This window comes from Cyprinus carpio, chromosome A10 (genome assembly GCF_018340385.1).
Source record: "Cyprinus carpio isolate SPL01 chromosome A10, ASM1834038v1, whole genome shotgun sequence".
In the NCBI taxonomy this organism is placed as follows: Eukaryota; Metazoa; Chordata; class Actinopteri; order Cypriniformes; family Cyprinidae; genus Cyprinus; species Cyprinus carpio.
The window spans coordinates 5,249,068-5,273,732 of NC_056581.1; the positions used below are offsets into that span (position 1 = coordinate 5,249,068).

Consider the following 24,665-nt stretch of genomic DNA (forward strand, 5'->3'; position numbering starts at 1 on the left):
CCAAAGCTTACTAACCACGCATAATATATATATATAATATATATATATTCACACTATATATATATATATATATATATATATATATATATATATTTTATTTTTTTTTTTGCATTATATCAAACATGTACATCCACCAGAATGTCCATTGCTTACATATTATTTTAGCACAGTTTGTGCTGAATACAAAAAAAAAATATGTGTTGGCCAATAGTATGTTATAAGTAGCTGAAATAAGGACAAATGTCAAAGCATGTCAAAACATCTCAAGGGCCCCAAAATCAACTCAGCTCAGACCCCAGAGGGTTAAATTAAAAAAAAAAAAAAATGCATAAAAAAAGTAAGCATAAACCCATAAACTAAAAGCAAAACCCTCAGTGGGGAATGAGCAGGATGTACGAAAAAGTATGAATGACCCCTTCAACAAAACATAAAATGGTTACAAACCATCATGCATGTGTTGTGAAAGCAGATTATTATGAGCAATGTGTGTATAATTGTATAAAATAGTGTAAAGTTGAATTTAATAATAAATGTGTGTAACCACAAGAAAGTGCCAGAAACAGACTGCAATTTGAGAGTTCCCATGATAAGCAATGTCTTTAATGTCATTCTTACATAACCTTGCATATGTAATCCTACTCAAAAGACTTTTGATCACCGTGTCTCATAACAGAGTGCCGCCCACATTTTGGATGACAACGTACTGTTGTGAGATCAGCAGATACAGACAATTCACAAGCCTAGCGAGGTGTACAAGGTGAGCTTGAGGGAACGACAGACAAACACATCTAAGCAGTGATGGAGCTACAGGTCAAAGACGAGTGAAGAAGAAGAACAACATAATAAGGTGGAACATTAGCACTATACTGTGCCACATACTCTAGGTCTCATCCTGTAATAAGTGTTACAGAGTTTCTACGAAGATCGAGTCCTTACAAGTACACACTAAATAAATGTCACATGGAGACCAGCAGGCTATCAGCAACTTGCTGTGGGAAGAAAGGAGAGATCTGTATACAGAAAAAGAGGTCAAGGACAGGAAGAGAGGAATAGATTGGAAAACAGAGAAAATGAGTGGATAAATACCCCTTTTGCACCAAAATGGTCTCAGAACTGGCTTGAGGGCTGAACAATGATTGATGATTTTGAGAAATTTTGAGAGTAGCATTCAAAATCATTTGAATCAGTGCCATGAAGAGAAATATTTAATGAAAAAATATATTAAATATGCTATGAATACATTTAAACATCCAAATGAATTTCAGTTCGTATCTTTATATTACAATTAATATATAACTAGCATTCAATTTGTGAGTAATTTCAAAATCATTTCATTTTTTATGAATTTTTAAGAAAAAATCTGCACATCCAAAGTAATCTGAATCATTGTATTTTTGCTATCAAATTTACTGTATGGTAGTAGTCCATTTTTATGTATGATATTTGTAAATAATAAATTTCTGTTTATTTTTTCTTATGCATTTTACTGGTTGCAGTAAGAACTGCAATGCATTTTGACATACAAAGCACATCACAAGTGATGTATAAGGAATAAAATGACAATATGCATCAACTGAATGCTTTATATATAATAATGGAAAGGGCATAGTTTTGTTTCACATTTTGCATTTGTTTTGAAAACTTGGACAAGTGACATTATTCAGGTTCGAATCGAGCAGGTTTAAAGCCCAATGCCATTTTTCCATCTTAGAACCGCCTTTTCTGCGGTGGAACGGTTCCTGTTCGGTTAACGGCTTCCTGTTGGTGGAAAAGGGGTAAAAAGAGGTGAGAGATCAATCAAGAGTCTGAAGTGCTGCCCTGAGGAACCAAAAAAAGAGCATTGAGGTGTCTCGAAGAGACAGGAAAGCTGGAATGCAGAAGAAAGAGTGAGAATGAAGGAGCAGACAGAGAGAAATAAGATACAGCTTCAAAGAGGACAGATGGGTGCTACTACAGCTAGAAGTGGCTGATCTCAGTTATTGGCGTCTCCTCCTTCGCTGTCCTGCTGGTCGCTGGTCCACAGGGTGAGGTTGTCCCGCAGGAGCTGCATGATGAGAGTGGAGTCCTTATAGGAGTCCTCGTTCAGATTGTCCAGGTGGCCGATGGCGTCATCAAAGGCTTCCTTGGCAAGCTGGCAGGCCTGCTCGGGCGCGTTTTGAATCTCGTAGTAGAAGACGGAAAAGTTGAGTGCCAGGCCGAGGCGGATGGGATGGGTGGCCGGCATGCCCTTGCTAATATCGAAAGCCTCTTTGTAGGCGCCTTCAGACGATTCGACGGCGGAGGCCCTCTTTTCGCCGGTGGCCACCTCAGCCAGGTACCGGAAGTAGTCACCCTTCATCTTCAGGTAGAAGACCTTGCTCTCCACCTGGGTTTCGTCACAGTTTTTGATGAGGTACTGGTCCAGCAGGGTGAGAACGTCTTGGCACACAGACTCCAGCTCCTTCTCGATGGTCTCTCGGTAGACACGCACCATTTCCAGCTTCTTCTCGTTGCCGTCTGCCGCTGTCTTCTGCTCTATGCTGGATACGACACGCCAAGATGACCGCCGGGCCCCAACCACGTTCTTGTAGGCCACAGAGAGCAGGTTGCGGTCTTCATTGGACAATGGCTCATTCAGCTCTGTGACCTGATGGTGCAGAAGGCCAGACGTTGGGTCAATAAATGCAATTAAAACAAGTTAAGTTTGCAACATATACCACATTTCTAATGCAACGTCAATAGGAAGCCTGAACAGTTTGGATTATATCATATCACATTAACACAATGTCATTTATGATTAGTGGATAAGGACTGTTATAAATAATTATAAGAGATTTTACTCTTTACTCAAACTCTCAATTTTTAGTCAATGAAATATGTTTTTATGCCCTAACTTACATTGTGTTTTATAACTGTATTAAGTTTTAGAACTGAAATGTTAAAATTCCTTGATATGTGCAGGTTTTCCATGAACATAGGAACGCTTCACTGAAAATGTCAATGTCAAACAGTCAAAGTGACACTAGCGACTATATCTAATCAAATCAAATGGGTGATTTAGGGTGATGTTGCTTACATTAATTAAAAAGGATAAAAAATACTGTAGAAATCAGCTGTGTCCTATTTGACCCACGCTGACTGACAGACTCTCATCCTTTGTGCTCGGATGTCAAGCCAGACAGCTGATGCTGTACTGCTGGGTCACATTTTGAGCTTTATTTCACATGTTTACAATTAAGCATCAGCTGATGAGAAGTTTTTAATTTTATTTGACTATATAACAGCGTTGATAATTCAAAACGCATCTCTATGGTTGTTTTTTAATCTTTTTTTCTGAGAGACACGGATGCACAATGGATGTGGATGAGGGTGTCATAGCGCCGCCCATGTTCATCCACTGTAACGACTGATATGCACCGAAACCTACAATTTATTAGCCTTATGTCGCGACATTTGTCCCGTTTTTGCCTATTGATTACTTATTATAATATATCCTAATTTTTTTTAAATGCATATTTATTGTTTTCCAACGTTTAAAGTAAATACTTATTGAGAATCTTTAAATCATTTCATTATTTTCCTAACCCTCGTGTCGTTTTATACTGGTATGACTTTTTTTTTTCTTTACAGAAAACAAAACGAAAGGTCGAGCCAACTATTAGTGACTGACAGTATCCATTCACTTTCACTGCATCTGTTTTCCATACAATGAAAGTGAATGGAGACTGGCTGACATTCTGCTTAATATCTCCCTTTGTGTTTCAGGGAAGCAAGTAAGCTGTACTGGTTTGTAGCGATATGAAGTTAAATAAATTATAATAGGATTCCCATGAATGGTGAACTGTCCCTTTAACAGCATATTTTTATATATAACAAAGAGATCCTGCTCGTGACAAAGGCGAGAGATTCTTCAGTTACATAAATTAGCAATGCACCTTTATTTGAGAATTACTTAAAAGAATTAATCTAACAGAAACAAATAAAAAAAACATGAATGCATCTATGCAATCGTCTCATTATTGACTAATAGGGCATGAATGCGTGTATATTAATAATGATGACCCACCAGCTTCATCGCGGAGGCCATATCATCGTAGCGCTCCGCCTGCTCCGCCAGACGGGCTCTTTGGATCAGTTGCTCCCTATCAGCCATCCTCTCTGGTCAAAGGCTGTCGGTTCGCACCGGGCTCGGTCGTTTCTCAGCAGAGCACTCTTGGTTGTGAGAGAGCGAGCGCGCTCCGGTTAGCACACAGTGCGCGAGCAGAATCTGGAGCAGCCGCGCACGTGAGGGGGGAACGGCGAGCCAGAGGTTGAAGGTGCAGATTTGTATTTTTCTGTACGTGTATATATATTTTTCGTAACGCTTTCTTTCCCCTCCCAGCCCTCTATATCCTCCAAGTTTCGCCCGATTCTATTTTTTGTTTCTTTTCTTTCGTCTTTCCGGCTGCTGCTGCAAGCGTCCTGTCAATCCTAGCGAACAGGGTGGAGGGGGAGTCGGAGGGGGGGTGCGCGCACTCGCTCTATTTCAGGATGACGTCATTTTCTAAAAATAGCCGCATGCACTGCAGCCACGCACATGCGCAGTGAGGTTTGCTGCATTGTTCAATGCAGCGGCACAGCGCGCGTGCGCGCGATAAGTAACTATTCCGCATTCAAATGAAGCAATGCTTCTGTCTGTCCAAAGACTGATGATTAAAGGCTGATGGGATGCATGGACATTCCTCCTTAATAATAATAATTGTACAGACAAAATGCTTGGACTGGACTCTTTTCAGTGTGAACAAAGGTCAAGGTTATTGCATTATAACACTCGGGCTTAATAGGATCAACCTGACCTTGGGGATATTGTAAATAAAGTTGTATCTAATAGATCTATTATTTTGCTGAAGAATACAATTTATGTCCCAAAAAACCGATTGGCTTAGAGGTGCAATAAGTATAACCGATCTCGATTTTGCTATTAATTCTCAGGATATTCAAAAGCTTTTATCCAAATATAAACATGGGTCCAGGCTAATGCAAATGTACATCATGGGACCAAGCATTTTTTTAAATGTAAGACCTGATATTAAAATAACTTTCGCTAAACTCCGCCCACCTTGGTTACTGTTGCTGGCTCAGTTTTACAGAACCAATCAGAATCAATGCAAACTCTGATCAGTCAGCTGAAAAGAGAGAAGCCTCATTTGAAAGCAACTGCAACTGATCACATTAGTATAATGTGAAGGGAACCTTCCTAACATTTCCACGATGTTTCAGCATCTTACAGCATTTCTGTGAAATGTCCATTGAAAACCCTCAAGAGACACAAGACTTCCATAGACTTGAATTATAAAAGAGAAAAGCTTGTGTGATAATATGGAGGCCAGTTCATATTTAGAACTAGTCAGTAATGTTTTTAAGATGAGGCTTAGCAATAATGAACAAATTGATCCGATGTACAATTTACTGAAGACACACCGTTTACTCAAACCCAGTCAAAACTGTGATGGCTTCGAGACATTGCAGGTGCATGTGAAAACATATGACTCATCCATTTGAATGTTTGATGATGAGGCTGTTTGCTTTATTTCTCTCTGATTAGATGACAGCAGCAGTACATTAGCTCAAAGCAGAGGCAAACAGTATCGGTTTTCTCTGACACAGTATCTATTGCCTTTCCTCCACTGTCTTTTCTTAAGGGGCACTTGCGTTCATTTTCTCCACACAACTTTCCCAGTAGGTCACCAGTCGATTATCCTTGTTGGCACAAAAGTCTGTGAAATCTCGCAGCAGGCGGTCAGCCAGTTTCTCATCCCCCAGCACACCGGTCCTCCAGGCTTTGGTCAGCATGGTGTTGTAGGCCCAATTGTAGCCCACTCGCTCCTCAGAACCAAACAGATTCTGATTGGCAGAGTTGGCGGAGTTACGGCGCCGCCGCTGTCCACTGGAGTATTTCCTTTTTGAGTAAGGCAGCTGAAGAAAAACGGTACCTGGATAAAGGGATGAACATTCCCAAATGTGATAGTGATGGAGCAAGACAAAGAGATGGACAAAAGTAAAAAAGCAGTGCTAGTATAGTTTATATCATTGATAAAAGCTTGTACCTGTTACATGGATGTACTGAGGTTTGTTCTCTGATGGAAAGTTAAAAGCTGATGCTGAGAATTTGTCTTGAACAAAGCCAAACTTAAACGAAAAAAAATATATATTTTTTTTAATGAGGAAAAACACAGGACCATTACACCTAGATAAATAGATACTACAAATAAATTAGATGCACTCAAGTGTGTTCAAGTCAGTAACTCCTAAGTTTGAGAAATAGAATATCCTATGCTCACTTTACCTGGAGAGTATGGCCTCCTGAAACAACTGCATTCTGTCCCAGTATGTCTCTGGCTCAAACCCTAAACAAGTAAAGCAGTGTCGTTATGGAGGATAGCATACTTTTACTCAACATAAAAAAGGCAAAGGTAATTCCACAAGATATTGTGAGAAATTTTGTGAAAGAATCCATCCAAGATGGTGGATGAAGTAGAGAAATTTTGATCATAAATATATTCAAAGCACACAACCATCACACCATTCAATCTGTTACTTTGTCCTCACCCTCAAACAGGTTATCACAGCCCTCCTTTTGCAGGCACTGGATATTTAGGGGGATAAACAATTGAGCACGGAGAGGGTCACCATACAGGTATGATGACAAAGCAAAGGGCACCTCCAACACCGGTACAAGCAGGAATCCACAAGATGCTGCCTTTCTGTGCCAGCCTTGCACCTGAAAAAGAAGAGTCCAGTGCTACAGGACTATGTCTCAACCTTAGATGTTATGTTCAAAACCTTAGTTGATAGTAGTTAACTACATGTGTATCTGGTTGACTTTACCTGATAGTTCTCGATAGTATAAAAATGTCATCCAGCACCACGTCATTTTATTCAGGATTTTGAAACTATGCTCATCCTATGCTTACCATTTCAAAGAGAACGGCTGCAGTAACAGCCATCCAGTGCAGCTTGATTTCAAAGGCAGCGCTGAGGGAGAAGTTGCCATGGTAATAGCAACTGCACCATTCAGTCCGATCACTGCGATTGTTCACATCAACATCCAAGGTGACTGTTTTCTGCTCTGGAACCGTGGCAGCTGAGAGAGGAGGGGCAAAACCAGAGCGAGAAAGAGTAGAAATTGCCAAAAGAATGAAATGAAAAAGAGGTCAGGCATAGAGTTAAGACCCTTATTAAGACCTGCATAGAGTTTATGGCAGTTAGTGTTCATGATATCTGAAAAAATTGAGAATGAAATGAAACAATTATTCTAAGATCTAGGAAAATTTTCCATCATGCAGTGTATTAAGGGCAAGTATGACGTATGAAGCTTCTATGGCAGGAAAACACTGAAAGCTGAGTGCACTGGTACAGTAAGCAAAGTCAGAAAGGCAATGGGATGGCAGAAAAGCTTTGCTCAGGTTTGGGAACAATGCAGGGACAACAGGACAGATGGAGGAGAGCAGGAAGAACCCATACCACAGCACTACTGGACCACAGCCAATGCTTCACCACAGCATGCACTACTGGTGTACAAGACGTAATTATAGCCCACCCAACACAGCGCTTTGATTGGTGTATTGGGGCATCAGTCCATGCTCTGATTGGAACAGCTTGCAAAGCAATTTGTGCCCTGACTGGGTAGAATACACATAACCATGCCATTTGGAGAGGGTATGTATCATCAAAACCAATTGATGGTTAATGGCAGAATTGCAAACACCATCTAGATCAGTTAGAATGAGAATCATGATGTCATCAACATGATTTTGGCATTGTGGGAATGAACAGGAAGAACTAAAGGTGGACTACTTTTCTATAACAGCATGCAGTCCCGGAATGGAGAAGAGTCACACAAAGTCAGAGAATTAGACTTGCATCTTGCACTTGACGAAAGTGGCTGGATCAAAAGCTTAGCTTGATGTTTTCTGAGAAGAATATAGTGTTGCGTACAGTCATTCAGTGATGTTGTTGATCTTTATATGTTAGTTGAGTTGTGGAAGTTTCCAATTGTGCATTGATGTTGGGTTGACTAGTAGATGGCATAGATGGCATCTGAATGCTTTAGTAATATGCGAAGAAATGATTCGACTTTGTGTGACTCATTCACTCAACTAGTCTTCCAGAACTTTCGGGGGAGGGAGTATGGCATACAGCCTTAAGGTGCGGAGCATGGCTGCTCTGGGGTCAGAGCCGGCTGTGTGTACCTAGCAGTGCGGCAGCTTGGCTGCGTCCTCCGAAGCTGCGGCTGAAGGAACTATGCCTACTTGCATACGAGGCTGGCCGGCTGGGCAACCAGGGGAGCAGGAAGGCAGGTAAGTCACAAGGCCGGCGTTCCTCCATAACAAAGGCCACCTCGAACCACTTCCTCTGAAACAGGGCGAAGTCCTCCAAAGCTGCAGCAGACCATACATTGGCTCCCGCTGGGGGCAGCTGAGTCGTAGAAGCTGCAGGGAATAGAGCTCTGTTTTCATGAAGCACCAAGACACAGTAATGATAACAATGGGATCGCAGACAGTAATGCTCACAGGATCTGCAACCTGAACACTGATATCAGTTAAAATCACTGGAGGTTATAGTATCGTAGTGCTGTTGGTTTCTAGTAGGCGATCCTTCTCTGCGGTATCCAACTGTATGAGGTGAGAGGTCACTAAAGATCACTGTGGATTACTGTCTTGTGTACACTGGAAATTGCAACTTCTCATTGAAAATGAATGAAGTCCAATTGCTTTGCAAATCACTGTGAGTGTGAATCTCCCTCAACACAGCTGGATACAGTAGGAACAATTAGCAGCAACCTACTCTGCACAAACTTGGCAACCCCTAGCCAAGTAATCTTGACAGTCAATTCAATTCTTACCCTTTTCGTTGTCCTTGTCGATAATCCGGTAGAGGTAGAAGCCATAAACAAACGTCCGCATTGCATCACCGGAGGCATGCATAATTAGACCTTCATCCAGCATTTTCTATAGGAGTGCCATGGAGACATTCAAGATTACAAGATTTAAAATACAAACACAAGCTGCAACATTCTCAATTTTACCTGCATGATTTCTACTGCAATGCCATGTGTTGCAACATTCTCCACAGTGCTGACCAGCCAATGTACAACCTCAGCACTGACAAAGCAGTTGGGTGGCAGGCCCCTCTGCTCTGGTAAAAGCTGCACTCCAGTGCTGCAAGCACAGGAAGTCAATTTCTATCACACATGGGTGAATGACATAACAGAACACTAATAAATAATTAAGGATTTAAAGACTCTCACGTGGGATGCTTAATGGCTTCCAGGATCTCCATTAGTGTGGAAGATGAGGAAAGGCTTAATCCACTGGACCTTTATGAAAGTTGAACTTTATGATTTGAATGTACGAAGCCATGCTCAGATAGTCGGAATAAATTAAGGCATTCTCTTACCCAGTCTCTGCACCAGTGCTTAGGGTTGGGTCTCCTGTGGCTTGGGATGTAGCTGATGTTCTCTCTCCTGGTTGGTTGCCTCCTTTGTCTGACAACTCAATGTGATTTGCTGGAACCTGTTCAGCTGGCAGCTGAGGAACCCAGTAGGAATGTGTCAGATACAACATTAGAAATGCAGTGCTCCTCTACACCTTCATGCACAAGAACTCTCACATTTGAAGGTATAAATCATCATGCAAACTAGTCTAAAAACAGCTCTACACCGGACTGACAAGAGGTGCAAAATATTGAAATACATTCATGCTATCTGCATCCGTTGACTAGCAGGAATGCATCTTACATAGAAAATATCTGGTACTTGTCCACACAAAATTTCTACTGATTTCTTTGATGTTGTCTTCATAATATCTCTTCGTAAACCACTTTGACATTACTTAAATGATTTACCAATTTATTGCAAACTTGTCCATTACTGTGGTATCATAAATATTAGATAAACCTCCTGCTAAATATCATTTAGTTAAAAAAAAAAAAAAGCAAAATGTCAAGACTCGCTTTACTTGTTGGTCAGATGGCCTCTTCCCATCTGCTCCTGGCCAGAATTAGCCGCAATGTGGAACAGTTACTGTACACCACTAGACAAAAATCTGGCTATGTGAGATTAGCAGTACTCTAAATGAGCTCAGGATGTGCAGCGAGATTGAATGAAAAGTGCACATGCATTCTTTCACTGGCCAACAGGAGTGATCCAGTCTAACAATACAGCAGAACTCATAGTGGTTAAAATGTTAAATTAAGTGACTCTAATATTGCTTTTACATTTTATGTTATATTGAGTATGGGTACACAGACAAGCAGGCATGACTCTACATTAGCACTCTGACTACAAAAACACCAAATAGGATCAAAAACCTTCACATTTTAATGTCAGTGAGAGGTTTGACAAGTACGCAGGCATGCACACATGGTTTGTATGCACTTATGTGCATTGCGAGAGACAGACGGCTCTCACAGAGCAGAGAGAGGGCAGTAACTGACCTGAGAGTGACAGATGTAGGAGGAACGTGGACTACGAATAAAGTCCAAAATGAAGGCAGCGTCCTGTCAGCATGTTAGGAGGAAAACACCAGAAAGAGAGAAAATATCCCCAGAGAACAGAGCAAGAACAAGGCCATAATGGAAGAGGAAGAGGCAAAGATTAAAAGAGGCAAGGAAGGAGCAAGAAAACATAAACCCACTGCAAACAATATCCATGAATTAATATTGAGACAAAAGGGCCGTCAGTTGCTTAAAAATATTGAATTGCATTAAATGACACTATATGCAACTAATCACATATTAATCCCCCAATATTACATTATTGTGGCATTTTAAAATAATTGCATTTAAAGGTGGACTAAGCGATTTTTTAATAACACAGTGTCAGACCAAGTCCCAAAACACACTCGCAGCCAATCAACAGTAAGGGGCGTGTCTAGTAATGATATAGAGAAGAGAGCGCTGAGTGAGTGCACAGGACGGATATCAGCAGATCGACTACAGATAGCAAGACATGGCAGATAAAAAAAGAAGAAAATTTCAGAGAAACAAAACATTAAAAAAGGGTTATGATCAGGCTAGGACCCCTATAAATATCAGAGCAGCTTTCCAGCGGGGGAGATAACTCAAGGAGCGCGAAGGCCTGGAATCGGACGCCGAGGTTGCTTTGTTTCTTCTTGATAGGTGAGTTACGTTTATTTAGCTTTTTCACACAACTTTTTTGTGTTTTGGCTTTTGCTTGAATATGCTGCTGTCGGCAGCCATGGCAGATCCACCATCAGCGCTGCCAGGGTTGTGTACGTACATGTGAGGTGGAGTTATCAAAATAGGGGCGAGGTCCTGTTGGGGTGTGGGCGTGTTTGTTTAGGTGCTTTCAAATATCAACATTGTTTGGCGAAAATCGCTTAGTGCAGCTTTAATACCAACTTTTAATTCTGTTTCAAATACTGTGATCAGTCCTTAAACCAAGCAGATGTAGGTGAAAATTAGACAAAAATAATCAAAAAGCCAGCAAGCAATACACATAGTACAAATATAATAGCTCTCTTTTCCACTCAAAAAGCACAAAGAGACACGCAGGAAGCCAGGAACTAGAGGAAAGCACAGTCCGTTCGGCAGTCTGCCTCGGGCTCTCACCTTACGGGGGCTATCGACATAGGTGGTTGTTAGGACAACGCTGGCAGCTTCACATGATTTCCCACCATGCTGAGCAGCAAGCTGCTGCTCTTCTAAACTCCTGCAGATCAAAGACATCTCAACAGCATTAGAAAAAAGCCTGGAATCTCTGGCATTTTATTAAACCCTAACCATATGCAGCACTAGATAAAAGTCCAAATCTCATTGTTTCTGGCACGCACAATTGTTTCACAATGATGTAGCACTGCTGTATTTAATTTTGTTTGGTTTCCCGAAATCTGCCTGCACAACTCACTTCTGTGTCTGATCCAGCTCCAGAAGTGCAGAGAGGGCAGAGGTGCCCTTTTTGCCCACAGGGGGTGCTATAGGTTCTGGGTTGTAGGATGAAAGGGCTCCTGTCACCTGCAGGCCTTTAATGGTGGCTCCTTTCTGTAATAAACAGAGCAATTGTTATTGTATTACCATGATGGGTGGTTTTATCCCTTTAATGACTCATTTGTGCTTATCCTGTAGCTGTGCACTCACACGGATAATTCGATCAGACCGGTGACGACGACGAATCCTGTTCAGGCCTTCCAAAAAGCGGATAAATCCATCCAAAAGAGACCAGTCCCCAGTGCCAAAGAGGCCATCCCGACCTGCCCCCATCCCCTCCCCATACACGTCCCAGTGACCCTCACCATCCGCCACTCGCCTGGCTCCGCCCGCTGGCAGCAGCAAGAAGCGTGTACGCCAGAACTTCAGAGAGTCAATAAGACTGGGGGAGAAAGAGGAATGGGTTCTTATGGGCATCTGCCTATGTAGATTTTGTGTCAGAGCCGTGGTGCTAGTAAAGCCACTTGCCTGAAGTCCTCTGAGCCGGCAGAGCAGATGTACTGGTCCAGGTAGTTCCATTTGTACTCCTCCAGCCGCTCGTGGCTGAACTCCACCCAAAATGGAAGGAAGTGGGCGTCTGCATGTGGAGGGCACAGATTGTAGCTGTACTGAATCTGTGTGGATTCATAGGGATACCTAGACACACAAAACACACTTTTGGCCATTTCTAGAAGAACAAATGACATAAATTGAAACTGAATGACTAAAAACATAAACTGACTTTGGGAGATAGCGGGTGACAGTAATGATCTTATCTTTAAGGCAGACTTTATGAAAGGTTCTTCCCATACTGAGCCAGTAAACACTCTCCTCCTCCTCTGGTTTACGTCGAGACACCAGCCCTGAAAAGCACACCTTTAAATCTCTCACCTGCATAACAGTGGAGTGTGATTTCTAACAAGATGACAAGTCTATTTTTCAAATCCTAACTAGTATGCAGAGCTGTGGGGTGTCCAGTAGGGGATGTACCTCGGGAATAAAGGGGGCTGCTGCTTAGGGGTGGGGCTATAGCCGGCTGTTGCTTCCTGTTAGGCTGTACAATGATCTGGTAGCCTTGCATCAGTCGCTGACAGATGAACTCTTCAAACACCTGATGGGCCATCATCACTGGAGACTCATCGTCACGCCTACAGATGATGGAGGGTATTCATTTCGGAATTAGATCTTCAATATACATAAAATCTACATTGGGTTAACAACCTCGTAGTTCACAGTAGGTCTGTATTAAAGGTTTAAAGCTACAGTTAAAATCAATTCCCCTATGGAGAAAATGAATGGCATTTTTACTCCTAGAAGCCAACTGTTGCACACTACATCAGCCGATAGCCGATATATATACACTGCCTGGCCAAAAAAAGTCACTGACTGGATTTAAATAGGCAAATACTTGAGATTTTAGGATTGGCTCATTATTGCAGTGATTAATATGTTTTTGGCGTGTTATATGTTTGGCAACAATTCTTTTAACCTTAACTGATGCAGTGTGTAGCTTTTCACTTCTTAAACAACCATGTCAGAAGACGGACCCATGTACATATTCCTGGATGACAATGCAAAGATTAAGTCTCAAATTGTGAGAGATTGGCCACTACAGAGTCCTGAGCTTAACCCCTGGAGTGCTGGAGTTGACTTTACACTGCCTGTCCAAAACTTTCATTGTGGTACCATTTTGACAATGTCATGCAACATCACCACAACATTTATTTCCATCAAGAGTTGCATTCATTTTTGGCTGAGATCTAGTATATATTGAGATGTAAAAAAAGATACCTTTTATATCTTTTGTAGATCTTGAGTCAAACAACCCTGTAAAATCGACTGCAGCAGATCCTGATGACTTTCAACAGGACTCTGTGGTGGCCAGTTCATACAAGAAAATGATTCCTCCTGTTCACTGAACCACTATTTCACAAATTGAGTCTGGTGAATCTTGACATTGTCATCGTGGAATATCTACATGAGTATGTCTTCCAACATGGTCGTTTAAGAAATAAAAAGCTATGCACTACATCAGTTAGGGTTGAAAATATTTTTGCTGAACATACAACATGCCAGAAACATATTAATCACTGCAATAATGATCCAAGACTTCAGTATTTGCTTATATAAATCCAAACAGTTACTTTTTCTTGGCCAGGCAGTGTATATAATGCATACGTATAGTACAAAAAATATCAAAGCTCTTTTTTGACCTATAACACCCAATCCCTAATGTCTTTGTACCTCTCCAGGTCCGTGTGTGGCAGCAGGTCGTAGCAGCCCTCTGTGTAGTCATTCTGCAGGGTTTGGCGGTCGGGAAAGTAATCGGTCGTGAGGGGGAGACAGGCAGGAGTGGTAAGGGACTTCCAGTCCACCCCCACCGTGCAGCAAAAACTAGGCACTGTCGGAGGGGCAGACAGCAGCAGGACTTCAGGGGCACCCCCATCACACACACACAGCACCCCATAGCGCATGACAGACGTACCACATGGACGCAACAGATCACATTCATACACATTCACACGTCAGGCCCGATTGAAGCAGACAGATTGAGAAAGAAAGGGGCAGAAGAGGAGAGGGTGAACAGATTCAGGCAGACAGACACATACCAACACGCAGAACAAGGAGAAAGAGAATGTGGGAAAAGAAAAAGGAGTGTGTTACCATCATTGTTGTAATTGAACTGAAATTACAGTGAACACTACGTGCAATATTAACATGCACTAAAGGCACTGTGAGCATCGTGACATCACTGATGAGTAATAAGTGTGAAAGGCCATCTGTACAACACAGAAAACAGGAAAGACGACCAGTACTCATAGCATTCAGGCAAGGCATGCGTGAGAATCTGAGTGCGGCAGTGTGATTTTACATACTCGCGATTGGTGAATTATTGAGGGTTACAAAGCTCATAAGTGGGAGGGAACTGAAGTTTGATACTTGATTAGAGAGAAAGGGGAATTTTGGAAATAGTGGTATCCCTGGGGTAAGATGGTACAGAGAGAAAGCCAGAAATCCCATTCAAATCTGAGGTGGAATTCACTGAATGAATTGCGCCCATTGCTAGAAATGTTTAGTTTAAGCTTTAGCACCTGATTCAGTTATTACCACCGTTTTCCTGTCAGCTTTATATGCTAGATGCATCTTATTTGTGAATATCACTAGCTAATTAGCGTGCTAGCTTATCCTTCACCCTACTCAAACAAACATTTCATTCTTATTTTTGGAATATCACTAGCCGATTAGTGTGCTAGCTTAACCTACACCCTTTATACTCTATGGAATAAATATTCAATTCTTATTTATGAATATTAATAGCCAATTAACATGCTTGCTCAACCTACACCTTTTACACCATAACAAGACAAATATTCAATTCTTTTTTTTGTGAATACGACCAGCCAATTAACGTGTTAGCTTAGCCTACACCCAAGAAATCCTAATGGAGCAAATGTTTGATTCTTATTTGTGAATATCACTAGCCGATTAGCTTGCTAGCTTATCCTACACCAGTTACACCCTAATGAACAAATATTCAATTGGGTGTGAATAAGATTCAGGCAATAATGAAAGCTCAAGTGGCGCAACTGTACAGTGAATTCCCTCAGAGGTTGTGGACCACCTTTTTGTTCATCAAACTCTCACCCATAAACAACACAGCCACTCAACTCCATTTATATGATCTACTGCACTGGCTCGAGATACCCAAACAACCTTTGACAAAGATAAAGGACAGTAATTCCCTTGTGGACACACCTAATTTGAGGTTCCTAACCCAAAAGTGCCAAAATCAAAAGATAAGAGGAAAGACTTAAATACCTTAAATCATTCAAACATAGATCCCAGATTTCCTGCCCAAACCCCCTTTCCTTTGAAATATGTATTTAAGTAATTACCGCTTACAAATGTTTATTTCTGAGGGTACATATGTACATTTTCATGTGAAAGTGAATGGATACTGGAAATGTTTTTGAGTGAGTATCTTCAATGATGGGGAAGAACTCACTCGGATCTGGACTGGAGTAATCCTCAAAGGAACCACGGTTCACTGGTGTTCCTGTAAAAGCAAGAGCAGTAACAAGAATATGTACTCAAAGTCTGGTTTCAGAGAGAACAGTCATTTTTTATGACCAGACAATGTAATAATAGAAATGAAAGGGAGGAAAAAACATGACAGAGTGGCCCCAAGAAGTATTCACTGGACATACTTAATTATGCATGAATGTCATGTAGCAATGGAATTCGCAAAGAATTCTGATTTCTTGACGATGACATTAAAGGGATAGTTCACTCAAAGATGAAAACTCTGACATCATTTACTCACCCTCCACTTATTCCAAACTTGCATGAATTTCCTTTCCTCTGTTGAGAACAAAAGAAGACATTTTGAAGTTGGTAAACATTTGATGGTAGCCATTGACTTCCATAGTATTTTTCTTCCATAATATGGAAGTCAATGGCTACAATTACCAACATTCTTCAAAATATCTTCTTTTGTGCTCAGCAGAAGAAAGAAACTAATACAAATTTGTTGCATAAATAATGACATTTGGATGAACTAGTAATTTGAGGAACAATTATTGACAAATGAATGAATGCATTTTTTTTTTCAAATTATTCCTTAACTCATAATCGTACCTTTAATTACATGAACAAAAAGTCAGTAATTACACTAATTTAAATCTCACACGCCTTAAAGGGGTCCTATTATGCTTTTTCACTTTTTCATCTTTAGTTAGTATGTAATGTTGCTGTTTGAGCATAAAAAAATATCTGCAAAGTTACAAAGCTCAAAGTCCACCTCAAAAGGAGATATTTTATTTAACAGAAATCACTTTTTAAAAACTAAAAAACTAAAAAACAAAAAAAAAAAAAACTCATTTGGACTACAACACATATTTTCTGAAATTTGTGATATCACTAATACCGGCGAATGGGACGAGACCTGGTTGAGCTGCACTAGAGAAGGCATCGAGTGTTATCACTATGTCAAAGACACGCTAGTTTTCCCAAGCCAGACAAGCTCAAATTGATTTGACTTTGACGCAATATTTACACTGAAGCTCACAGAAGGTGGCTATGGTAAGGGGCATGACATTTCCTGACCAGGCGCTGAGTGCTGTCAATCACAGCACATACTGGCCCAGCTAACCAATCACAGCACATCTGGTATTTCAGAAGGCGGGCATTCATTTGATACAGGAACTATTCCAGCCGTTCATGCCAGACTGGGGAGAGAGGTGTTGTAATAATGTAAAATATGTGAAAAATAATGTGTTTTTCAAACAACCTAGTATGAGAGCCTGTTCTAGTACACCCCCAAAACAAAATCAAGACTCTGTAAAAGAGCAAAATAGGACACCTTTTAAAGAATGTAAATGGACCAGTTCATGAGACTTATTCGCTGCATGTTTTCTGAATCGCTGCAAAAAAAAAAAAAAAAAAAAAACGGGTCAAAAGCATCATTTGTTTGGGACTTAGACTACACAAGTTGTGTTGTATGTCTGTGATTTGCTACAAAGAACCAACTCATCTAAGTTCATTTACTCCGGAATGAGACTATACCAGTCATGCTGCAAGTTTTTTGATTCACAACAAAGAACCGGGTCACAAGAGTCACTTCTCTGGGTCTTGGACTACACTAGTCACACTGTATGTTTATTGATTCGCTACAAAGAAAGGATTCATAAAAGTGATCTGTTTGGGAATCAGTCTTAACCAGCGGCATTTTCTACAAAGAACCGACTCATAAGAGTCATTTATTCAGGAATCAGACTAAATCAATCACACTGCATAGGTTTTGATTCACTACAAGAAAACAAGGTCACAAGGGACATTATATTTGGTAATCAGACTACACTTGCTATCTATTTCTGATTCACTTAAAAGAACCAGCTCTTAAGAGTTACTCTGTTATTCATATACAGTCTATCTTTTTCAGGACCACTGTAAAACAGTAGGTTATATAAGAGGAAAAAAAGGCACCAGTGCTGTTGCTACTTGCTGGGCTTCCAGAGGCATTATCAGGAACTCCAGTGATATACAGTCCATTCTCTCCTGCATGACGGGATACTGTCCGCTTGCTAAAACACACACATTTACACCATCATTAGTCTCTAACTTCATCACACTGGTCCATTTTTCCATTCCAAATAACCTCTTACTCATGTGTGCGTGACTGACCTTCCCGTAGCTTCGTGATAGGCCAGTTCTAGCAGCTCGGCAGAGGTACGAGCCGGGTCTCTCTGCTCACTAACCTGCAGCTCTGCCATGTTCTGTCGCGTCTGATGGTGGATTTGGATTGCCTCTCCAGAAGGACCTGAACATCCACACAATATTATATAAAAAAATTATGTAGAAACTCTAGTTTAGCAGTCGTTATGCAGTGCTGGGTAGATAAGGCTACTTACAAAATGTAGTTCTTTACTGAATGAATGAATTTAATGAATAAATAAATCTTTTTCAAATTACACCAATCCAAAAAAAAAAAAAAAACACTTTATAAAAAATATGAAAATTTACACTTGTTTTACCTGCATGTCTTGTGACCATGAGAATAATATATAATATGATTACGCAATTCAGATGTAATTGGTTACTACCCAGCACTGTCATTATGCTAAATATTTGACCACAGAATGCAGACTGACGGATCACAAGCAAGCATTTCATGTGTCTCACTTACCCACAGGAAAAGTGTGCATCCAGCGGCGGCGGTTGGAGGTGAGTTTCATTGGCATGCGTGAGGGGGCGAACGGGTTGATGAGAGCCCTCTGGGGCGTGTAACCGCCCGGCCGTATGTGCAGAGTGGACTCAGCGCTTCCCACTGTGAAGCGGCCAGGAGCACTGGAGTCCCTCTGTGATTCTACCATCTTTTCTAGCAACTCTGCAACAATGAGACAGACGAGAAGCAGCAAACGTCAACCAGATGTTTCTGTCTACAGCAACACACAGGTGCACTCTGATGGGTTCTGTACCTCTTGTGCAGCTGGTGTACCCCAGGGAGCTGCTGACCTCGTACTGGCCCTGAGCCGGGCGTGGGATGAGCAGGATGTTGGAGATGTGGCTCAAACTGTCATCTGATGCCAGGCTCCTCTGTTCTTCTGGTCCTGTAGGCCTGGTTGGGGGAGAGATGCCCACTACACCTCCACCAACATCCGTCGAGCCCCAGCTTTTCCTGCTGGTTGACTCCCTCTCCCGACTCGACCTGACACAAATGATCAGAGGCTAAATGTAGTTTGAGCAACTGAATGAAACAGGCAGACCACGGCGTAACAGTCAGCCATCAGACGACGCACAGCTAAAACTGTATTTATTCTTTGAATTTCATTATAAAATTCACAGGATTTTGAAAGTTGAGATTTTGTTTGAGACGGATGCTACAAATAATTTTTAGTAAAGTTTTGTTCACATGTAAACTGAAAACAGCACAGACTAAAAGATTCATCAATATAAATATCTATTCAAATCAATATTGTCAACCCAGCCCTAGTGTCCTGCAATACTGTCAAAATGCATATCAAAACACACACTAATTAAATGTCATAATTTCCTTCAATGATTCTGGCCCACCAAAAATGTAATCAATTCATTTTTAGCCAAATATTTCTGGTTAATTTTGGTGCATCACTAATACTAACATGAAGTGTCTTCCCATCCAGAAGCTCAAAGCAAGCAGATCTGTAATACTACAGTCACAATTTAAAAATGATGACAGGATTTTTATTTGTTTAACGTACCTGAAGTTGGTGGACCTCTGGGATCTGGAAGGTCCAGGAAGCCTGAAGACCTGAGCATCATACGCATCATAGTCCACCTGGATCGGAAGGCTGTTCTCAGCATTTTTTGGTGCACCAAGAGCTGAGAAAGACAAATCCAGCTCAAGTCAGATAACAGCAAACCCTTCTATAAACTTGAACTAAAATATAAAACCTACTAGTGACCTACTTACAATGTTCTTTGTTGCTTTTAGCTTTCTCAGCATGAGCTAAAATGAAAAGACATCAGAGTGACAGCAGCTTCATTAGCAGTTTTACAAACAGTTGTTCTCTTAATAAAAATGTTACAAAGTCACAAGGTGTTGTCAGTTAAAGTGTAATATTTCTAACCTTTTTTCCAGCCAGCTTGATCCGTGGTGTGAAACAGCTGCATGAGTTCTGGCTCTTTGATGTGTAAAAGCTGTAGAATTCAGATTTATTACAGCGAGCTCACCTGCATTAACCTATTAATGTTTTTGTTTTTGTTTTTAGGACTGGCTGATATGGTCAAAAATATTATTACAATATTCATTTCATGCCAGTAATTGGGAAGTAAATGAATTCCACATGTTTGTTATACTTCAAAAATACAAACATAACTTGCTTACCAGTAAACTCCACAGAGTGAGCTACCTTTTAACTGAACGCCTCATTAAATCTGTTTCATTTTTTCCCCACATTCTGTTTTCTGTTATTTTTTCTGATTTATTACAAATGTATAATCAAAAATATTGTGTAATGAAATGAATTCATGAAACCAACAACATTTTAAAAATATAATACCAGTAATCAATATATACACACCCACACACACACACACATACATACATATATATAATTAGTATATAAATATAACAATTAATTTACAACAAAACACTGAATTTTATTATTTGTCAAATAAGGTGCTGCACAAAAAACTTGTACACAGTATAAATCAAATTATATTATCTGTTAAAATAATAATAATAATAATAAATTTTTAATAAATTGTATTATTATTATTGCTCAGAGGTATATTTTACTATAAAAAAGTAATTTATTTCTCTATAGTAATATAGATATATATTACCACTATTGTGGATCTGTTTTATTTATATAGCCCCATTTAATGCATAAAACAAATAGCTGTATAATTTATACTGTTTGTGCTACGAACATGAGTGATGTTGAATTATTTTTAAGCAATCCTTTTGATAGAAGGGCAAACCCAACCCTATATGACTGAGAGTTAAGGGTGGGCTCTTCTAACTTTCTACCAACTGCTAGGTGGTTGCTAGGGTGTCCTGGGTAGTTAGTACACCCTAGCAACCAGATAGCAGTTGGTAGTAATAACTCTCAAATCTCACCTGTGGTTGATCCAGTGAGGCAGGTTGTAGTCATCGCCAATTCTAGAGTCTCCGGGCACTGTACGGTTATGTAACTAATAAAATGATATTTAAAAAAAATAAAAATAGAGAACATTTAGAAGTATTAAAACATTCAGATCTTTCATGCTCAAATTCCAAACCTAATATGGTCTTTACCAACCTTGAAGAGTGGAACAGCGTGGAGGGGCTGCTCTCCCATGCATACCAGATCTACACCGATGCCTGTTAGGAAGATACCATTAACATCCACCGCACTGTGCTACAACACAAACAGTGAATGTACAGCACACTCACTGACCGTTGTCAATCATTCGCTGTTTGGTGAGGATCATGAGCAAGCGGTCCACCTCGAACACACCCACTCCTGGAGTAATGACCACTGACATCTGACCCGTACGATCAAAGTTACGGTTGATGTAGTGCTTATCAAAGACTGAAAGAGACAAAACAGGACACTGATATCAGGACAAACAGCTCTACTGGAATGCTGTGGGACTACAGACCAAATACACAAATACAAACCATTGAAAGACAAGTTGATAGCTTCCAGATAGTTTCCCTGAGCTGCAGTGGAATTGTTCCCACACAGGAATCCATCTGCAATATTGAGACATTTACAAAAGGTGTATGTCAATCTTAGACTCTCACACCTGCAATAATGGCATTTTCAAAAACCAAAAATAAAATATATTTTTTTTACATTTTCTACAATATAAAACACTACAATATGAAGTTTGAAAATATAAAAACTAAATATGAAATACACATATAAAACATAAAATCTAACATATAACATAACATGAAATAAAAAATAAACAAGTTTATATATGTACATGTGTGTGTACATTATATATATATATATATATATATATATATATATATATATATATATATATATATATATATATATATATATATATATATATATATATACACACACACACACACATAAAACTTTCTGAAGGATCATTTGACACTGAAGACTGGAGTAATGATGCTGAAAATTCAGCTTCACATCACAGGAATAAATTACATTTTAAAAATATATTACAATAGAAAACAGTTATTTTAAAGGGGAGGTCTAATGCTATTTCATGCATTCTGACTTTTTACACTACTAAAGTGTGTGTGTATATATATATATATATATATATATATATATATATATATATATATATATACATATATATATATATATATAAAAAGAACTGCATACAGACCTGCTCCTTTAAGACGCACCAGCACAGGATACTGTATGAAGAGCTTTTTAATAGTGATAAGTAGAGACATCCACTCATCACGCCTTTCATTCTGGTCCACCACCCTGCAAGAGAATGAAAATAAGGACTGCTGCTTAAAAAGCTGCCATTCTTAATGCTTAGTGAACTTCTGGACCTGTAGAAATCCTCATAATAACGTCCCTCATGGTCTTGTCGAACTGACGCTCTTTGGATATCTGGGAACTCTTCTACATGAAGAAAGACACACAATAATTATTATTATTATTCAAATCATACAACCCAAGCAAGTTTTAAATATGAAACATTTACCCATTGATTTGGCAGAGTAGAAGGTACGAGAGAACAGCACCACTGTAACCTCATGGCTGCAATTCTTCTCCTAGAAAAATGGCTACATTTTAACAAAGACAATCCCATAATGCCAAAGAACATTATCATATTCAGCGATATCGTGCAGATAATGTTACTATTGGTCAATGATAAAGTTAACACTCACTTTCCATTTGGCAAACAAATCCGAAAGGAAACCATTGACAGCTTTCTCAAAGTAAAGATCACCTGTGAATGAAGTCAGTAGCTTAAATCACGTGAAATAACAGATTTACTCTTCAAATATAAATAATGATTAAAAAAAATTCTCTCTTTACCATAGATATCAAAGTCCCACATCTCACAGCTCATCTGAATGAATATGTAAACCATCGCAGAGGTGGACCGGAACACCACCTAGGTGGAGAAAACATGTGGAGAAAAATGTAGAGTGATGGATAGTAAAACAAGCTGAATTTCCAAAGAGACATTCTCACCCTTGTATCTTCACTAATGTAGCCACAAGTGACCTTCTCTCCTTTTACCCACAATTCACTGGCCTGGGCCCTGGAACCATGATAAAATTATTTTTTTGGTTAGACATACACTACTGTTGAAAAGTTTGGGTTCTGTAAGATTTTTAAAAGCTTTCTCTTATGCTCACCAAGACTGCCTTTATTTGGTTTAAAAAATACAGTAAAAACAGTAAAAATATCATTGCAATTTAAAATAACTGTTTTTAAAGTGTAATTTATTCCTGTGGTGTAAAGCTGAATTTTCAGCATCATAACTCCAGTCTTCAGTGTCATATGTTCCTTCAGAAATCATTCTGATATGCTGATTTGCTGCTCAAGAAACATTTCTTATTATAAGTGTTGAAAACAGTTGTTGCTTCATATTTCTGTAGAAGCTGATAGAACAGCATTTACTTTAAATATTTTAAAACATTTGAAAATTTTTAATGTCTTCCTTGCTGAATAAAAGTATTAATTTCTTTCAAAAATATGACAAAAAAAAAAAACCTGACCAAAACCTTTGAACGGCAGTGTATGAGTCATTATACACATACTTCTGACTGTAAAAACCTGACCAATCAGAATCAAGTATTCCAGACAGCCTGTAACAATGGATGTTGTTACCTGATCCCTGCAAACTCTACTTTCTGTGTCACATACGCACACGTGCTCACCTGAAAGAACATCATGGACACATAAAGATCATTGCAAGGCATCAAAAACGAACATCTCATGCATATTTGAATCTAATATACTCACTAAGCTCTTCTTCAGTCTCCACATGTCTCCTCGCATATACTGATCTTTAAAGGTGAGCTCCACCAGATCCAAAGTCACATCCTGTTAAATGTCAATGGAGAAATTAGATAATAAGGTATGAGAGGCTGTTCTATATTGTGAATATAGTGTGTAAATAAAATAGTAGGACATTATTTCCGTATAAAATACCTTTGGGTCCACAATATTGATGATGACGTCCTGGTAGGCGCGAAGCTTGAAGGCCTGAGTCACTGTCTGATCTACACTGATAGTTTCTTAACGGAAAAAGAGAAAATGAACACCGAGATATAGTCGATTAATACTTACTAGTACAGAAAATGAATCGCTAATTTAAAACTCACCTTTCTGCAGGTCTTCTTTCAAACTCTTGACCTGCAGCAGCAGAGGATAAGGGACAAAGACATTGTAAACACAGATATTATCAATGCATATATAAATATACCAGTTACACTTATTTTGCTTACAGTGTACTTACCCAATAAAGTATTGGGTAGAGCAAGGTAAATACATGGGTTAAGGTTTAGGTTTAGGTGTAGGTTCAGGGTTAGTACGTAATTATTACCCGGTTATTCTAATTGTTATAAAAAAGTACATAGTATTTACCTGTACATAATATGGTGACATGCCAATCACATCAATCAAAAAACACTGCAAAGGTTTCATTTTAAAATGGTCTCTCAGTTTGTCACTAGGCTACACAATATGGGAAGACTGCTGATCTGACAGTTGTCCAGAAGATAATCATTGACA

General features: G+C 39.6%; 2 protein-coding genes across 2 annotated transcripts in view; both read right to left on the bottom strand.

Annotated features, from left to right (window-relative positions):
- Window positions 1-578: 578 nt before the first annotated feature.
- LOC109097921 (14-3-3 protein gamma-like) lies at window positions 579-4,479 on the bottom strand. The gene is made up of 2 exons (XM_019111544.2): window positions 4,046-4,479; window positions 579-2,626 (listed from the first exon to the last, which is right to left on the bottom strand). Exons 1-2 carry the CDS (start codon window positions 4,130-4,132, stop codon window positions 1,973-1,975), a joined length of 741 nt encoding a protein of 246 aa, XP_018967089.1. The 5' UTR covers window positions 4,133-4,479; the 3' UTR covers window positions 579-1,972.
- A 1,042-nt stretch (window positions 4,480-5,521) lies between these two features.
- LOC109097610 (GATOR complex protein DEPDC5-like) overlaps window positions 5,522-24,665 on the bottom strand; it is a 22,335-nt gene continuing 3,191 nt past the window's right edge. The window contains exons 2-41 of the mRNA XM_042764549.1: window positions 24,257-24,385; window positions 24,084-24,169; window positions 23,895-23,975; window positions 23,760-23,809; window positions 23,118-23,187; window positions 22,959-23,037; window positions 22,808-22,869; window positions 22,621-22,690; window positions 22,466-22,538; window positions 22,291-22,394; window positions 21,593-21,667; window positions 21,369-21,503; window positions 21,231-21,292; window positions 21,050-21,123; window positions 20,054-20,124; window positions 19,898-19,933; window positions 19,686-19,806; window positions 18,924-19,153; window positions 18,632-18,832; window positions 18,130-18,265; window positions 17,932-18,029; window positions 15,953-16,003; window positions 14,191-14,347; window positions 12,937-13,094; window positions 12,689-12,809; window positions 12,436-12,603; window positions 12,118-12,349; window positions 11,888-12,021; window positions 11,593-11,692; window positions 10,456-10,518; window positions 9,418-9,548; window positions 9,269-9,337; window positions 9,047-9,179; window positions 8,864-8,969; window positions 8,211-8,450; window positions 6,933-7,102; window positions 6,568-6,739; window positions 6,303-6,365; window positions 6,066-6,146; window positions 5,522-5,951 (exon numbers count right to left, since the gene is read on the bottom strand). Coding sequence (XP_042620483.1) covers window positions 5,656-5,951; window positions 6,066-6,146; window positions 6,303-6,365; window positions 6,568-6,739; window positions 6,933-7,102; window positions 8,211-8,450; window positions 8,864-8,969; window positions 9,047-9,179; window positions 9,269-9,337; window positions 9,418-9,548; window positions 10,456-10,518; window positions 11,593-11,692; window positions 11,888-12,021; window positions 12,118-12,349; window positions 12,436-12,603; window positions 12,689-12,809; window positions 12,937-13,094; window positions 14,191-14,347; window positions 15,953-16,003; window positions 17,932-18,029; window positions 18,130-18,265; window positions 18,632-18,832; window positions 18,924-19,153; window positions 19,686-19,806; window positions 19,898-19,933; window positions 20,054-20,124; window positions 21,050-21,123; window positions 21,231-21,292; window positions 21,369-21,503; window positions 21,593-21,667; window positions 22,291-22,394; window positions 22,466-22,538; window positions 22,621-22,690; window positions 22,808-22,869; window positions 22,959-23,037; window positions 23,118-23,187; window positions 23,760-23,809; window positions 23,895-23,975; window positions 24,084-24,169; window positions 24,257-24,385 — 4,688 coding nt within the window. The 3' untranslated portion in view covers window positions 5,522-5,655. The remainder of the gene's footprint in view (window positions 5,952-6,065; window positions 6,147-6,302; window positions 6,366-6,567; window positions 6,740-6,932; window positions 7,103-8,210; window positions 8,451-8,863; window positions 8,970-9,046; window positions 9,180-9,268; window positions 9,338-9,417; window positions 9,549-10,455; window positions 10,519-11,592; window positions 11,693-11,887; window positions 12,022-12,117; window positions 12,350-12,435; window positions 12,604-12,688; window positions 12,810-12,936; window positions 13,095-14,190; window positions 14,348-15,952; window positions 16,004-17,931; window positions 18,030-18,129; window positions 18,266-18,631; window positions 18,833-18,923; window positions 19,154-19,685; window positions 19,807-19,897; window positions 19,934-20,053; window positions 20,125-21,049; window positions 21,124-21,230; window positions 21,293-21,368; window positions 21,504-21,592; window positions 21,668-22,290; window positions 22,395-22,465; window positions 22,539-22,620; window positions 22,691-22,807; window positions 22,870-22,958; window positions 23,038-23,117; window positions 23,188-23,759; window positions 23,810-23,894; window positions 23,976-24,083; window positions 24,170-24,256; window positions 24,386-24,665) is intronic.

What these genes read in the sequence shown, in the direction of transcription:
- LOC109097921 (XM_019111544.2), bottom strand. Translation starts at nt 4,132, where the DNA reads ATGGCTGATAGGGAGCAACTGATCCAAAGAGCCCGTCTGGCGGAGCAG. An exon ending in TGGCCTCCGCGATGAAGCTG is followed by an intron (nt 2,627 to 4,045) that starts GTGGGTCATCAT and finishes CTGCACCATCAG; the next exon opens with GTCACAGAGCTGAATGAGCC.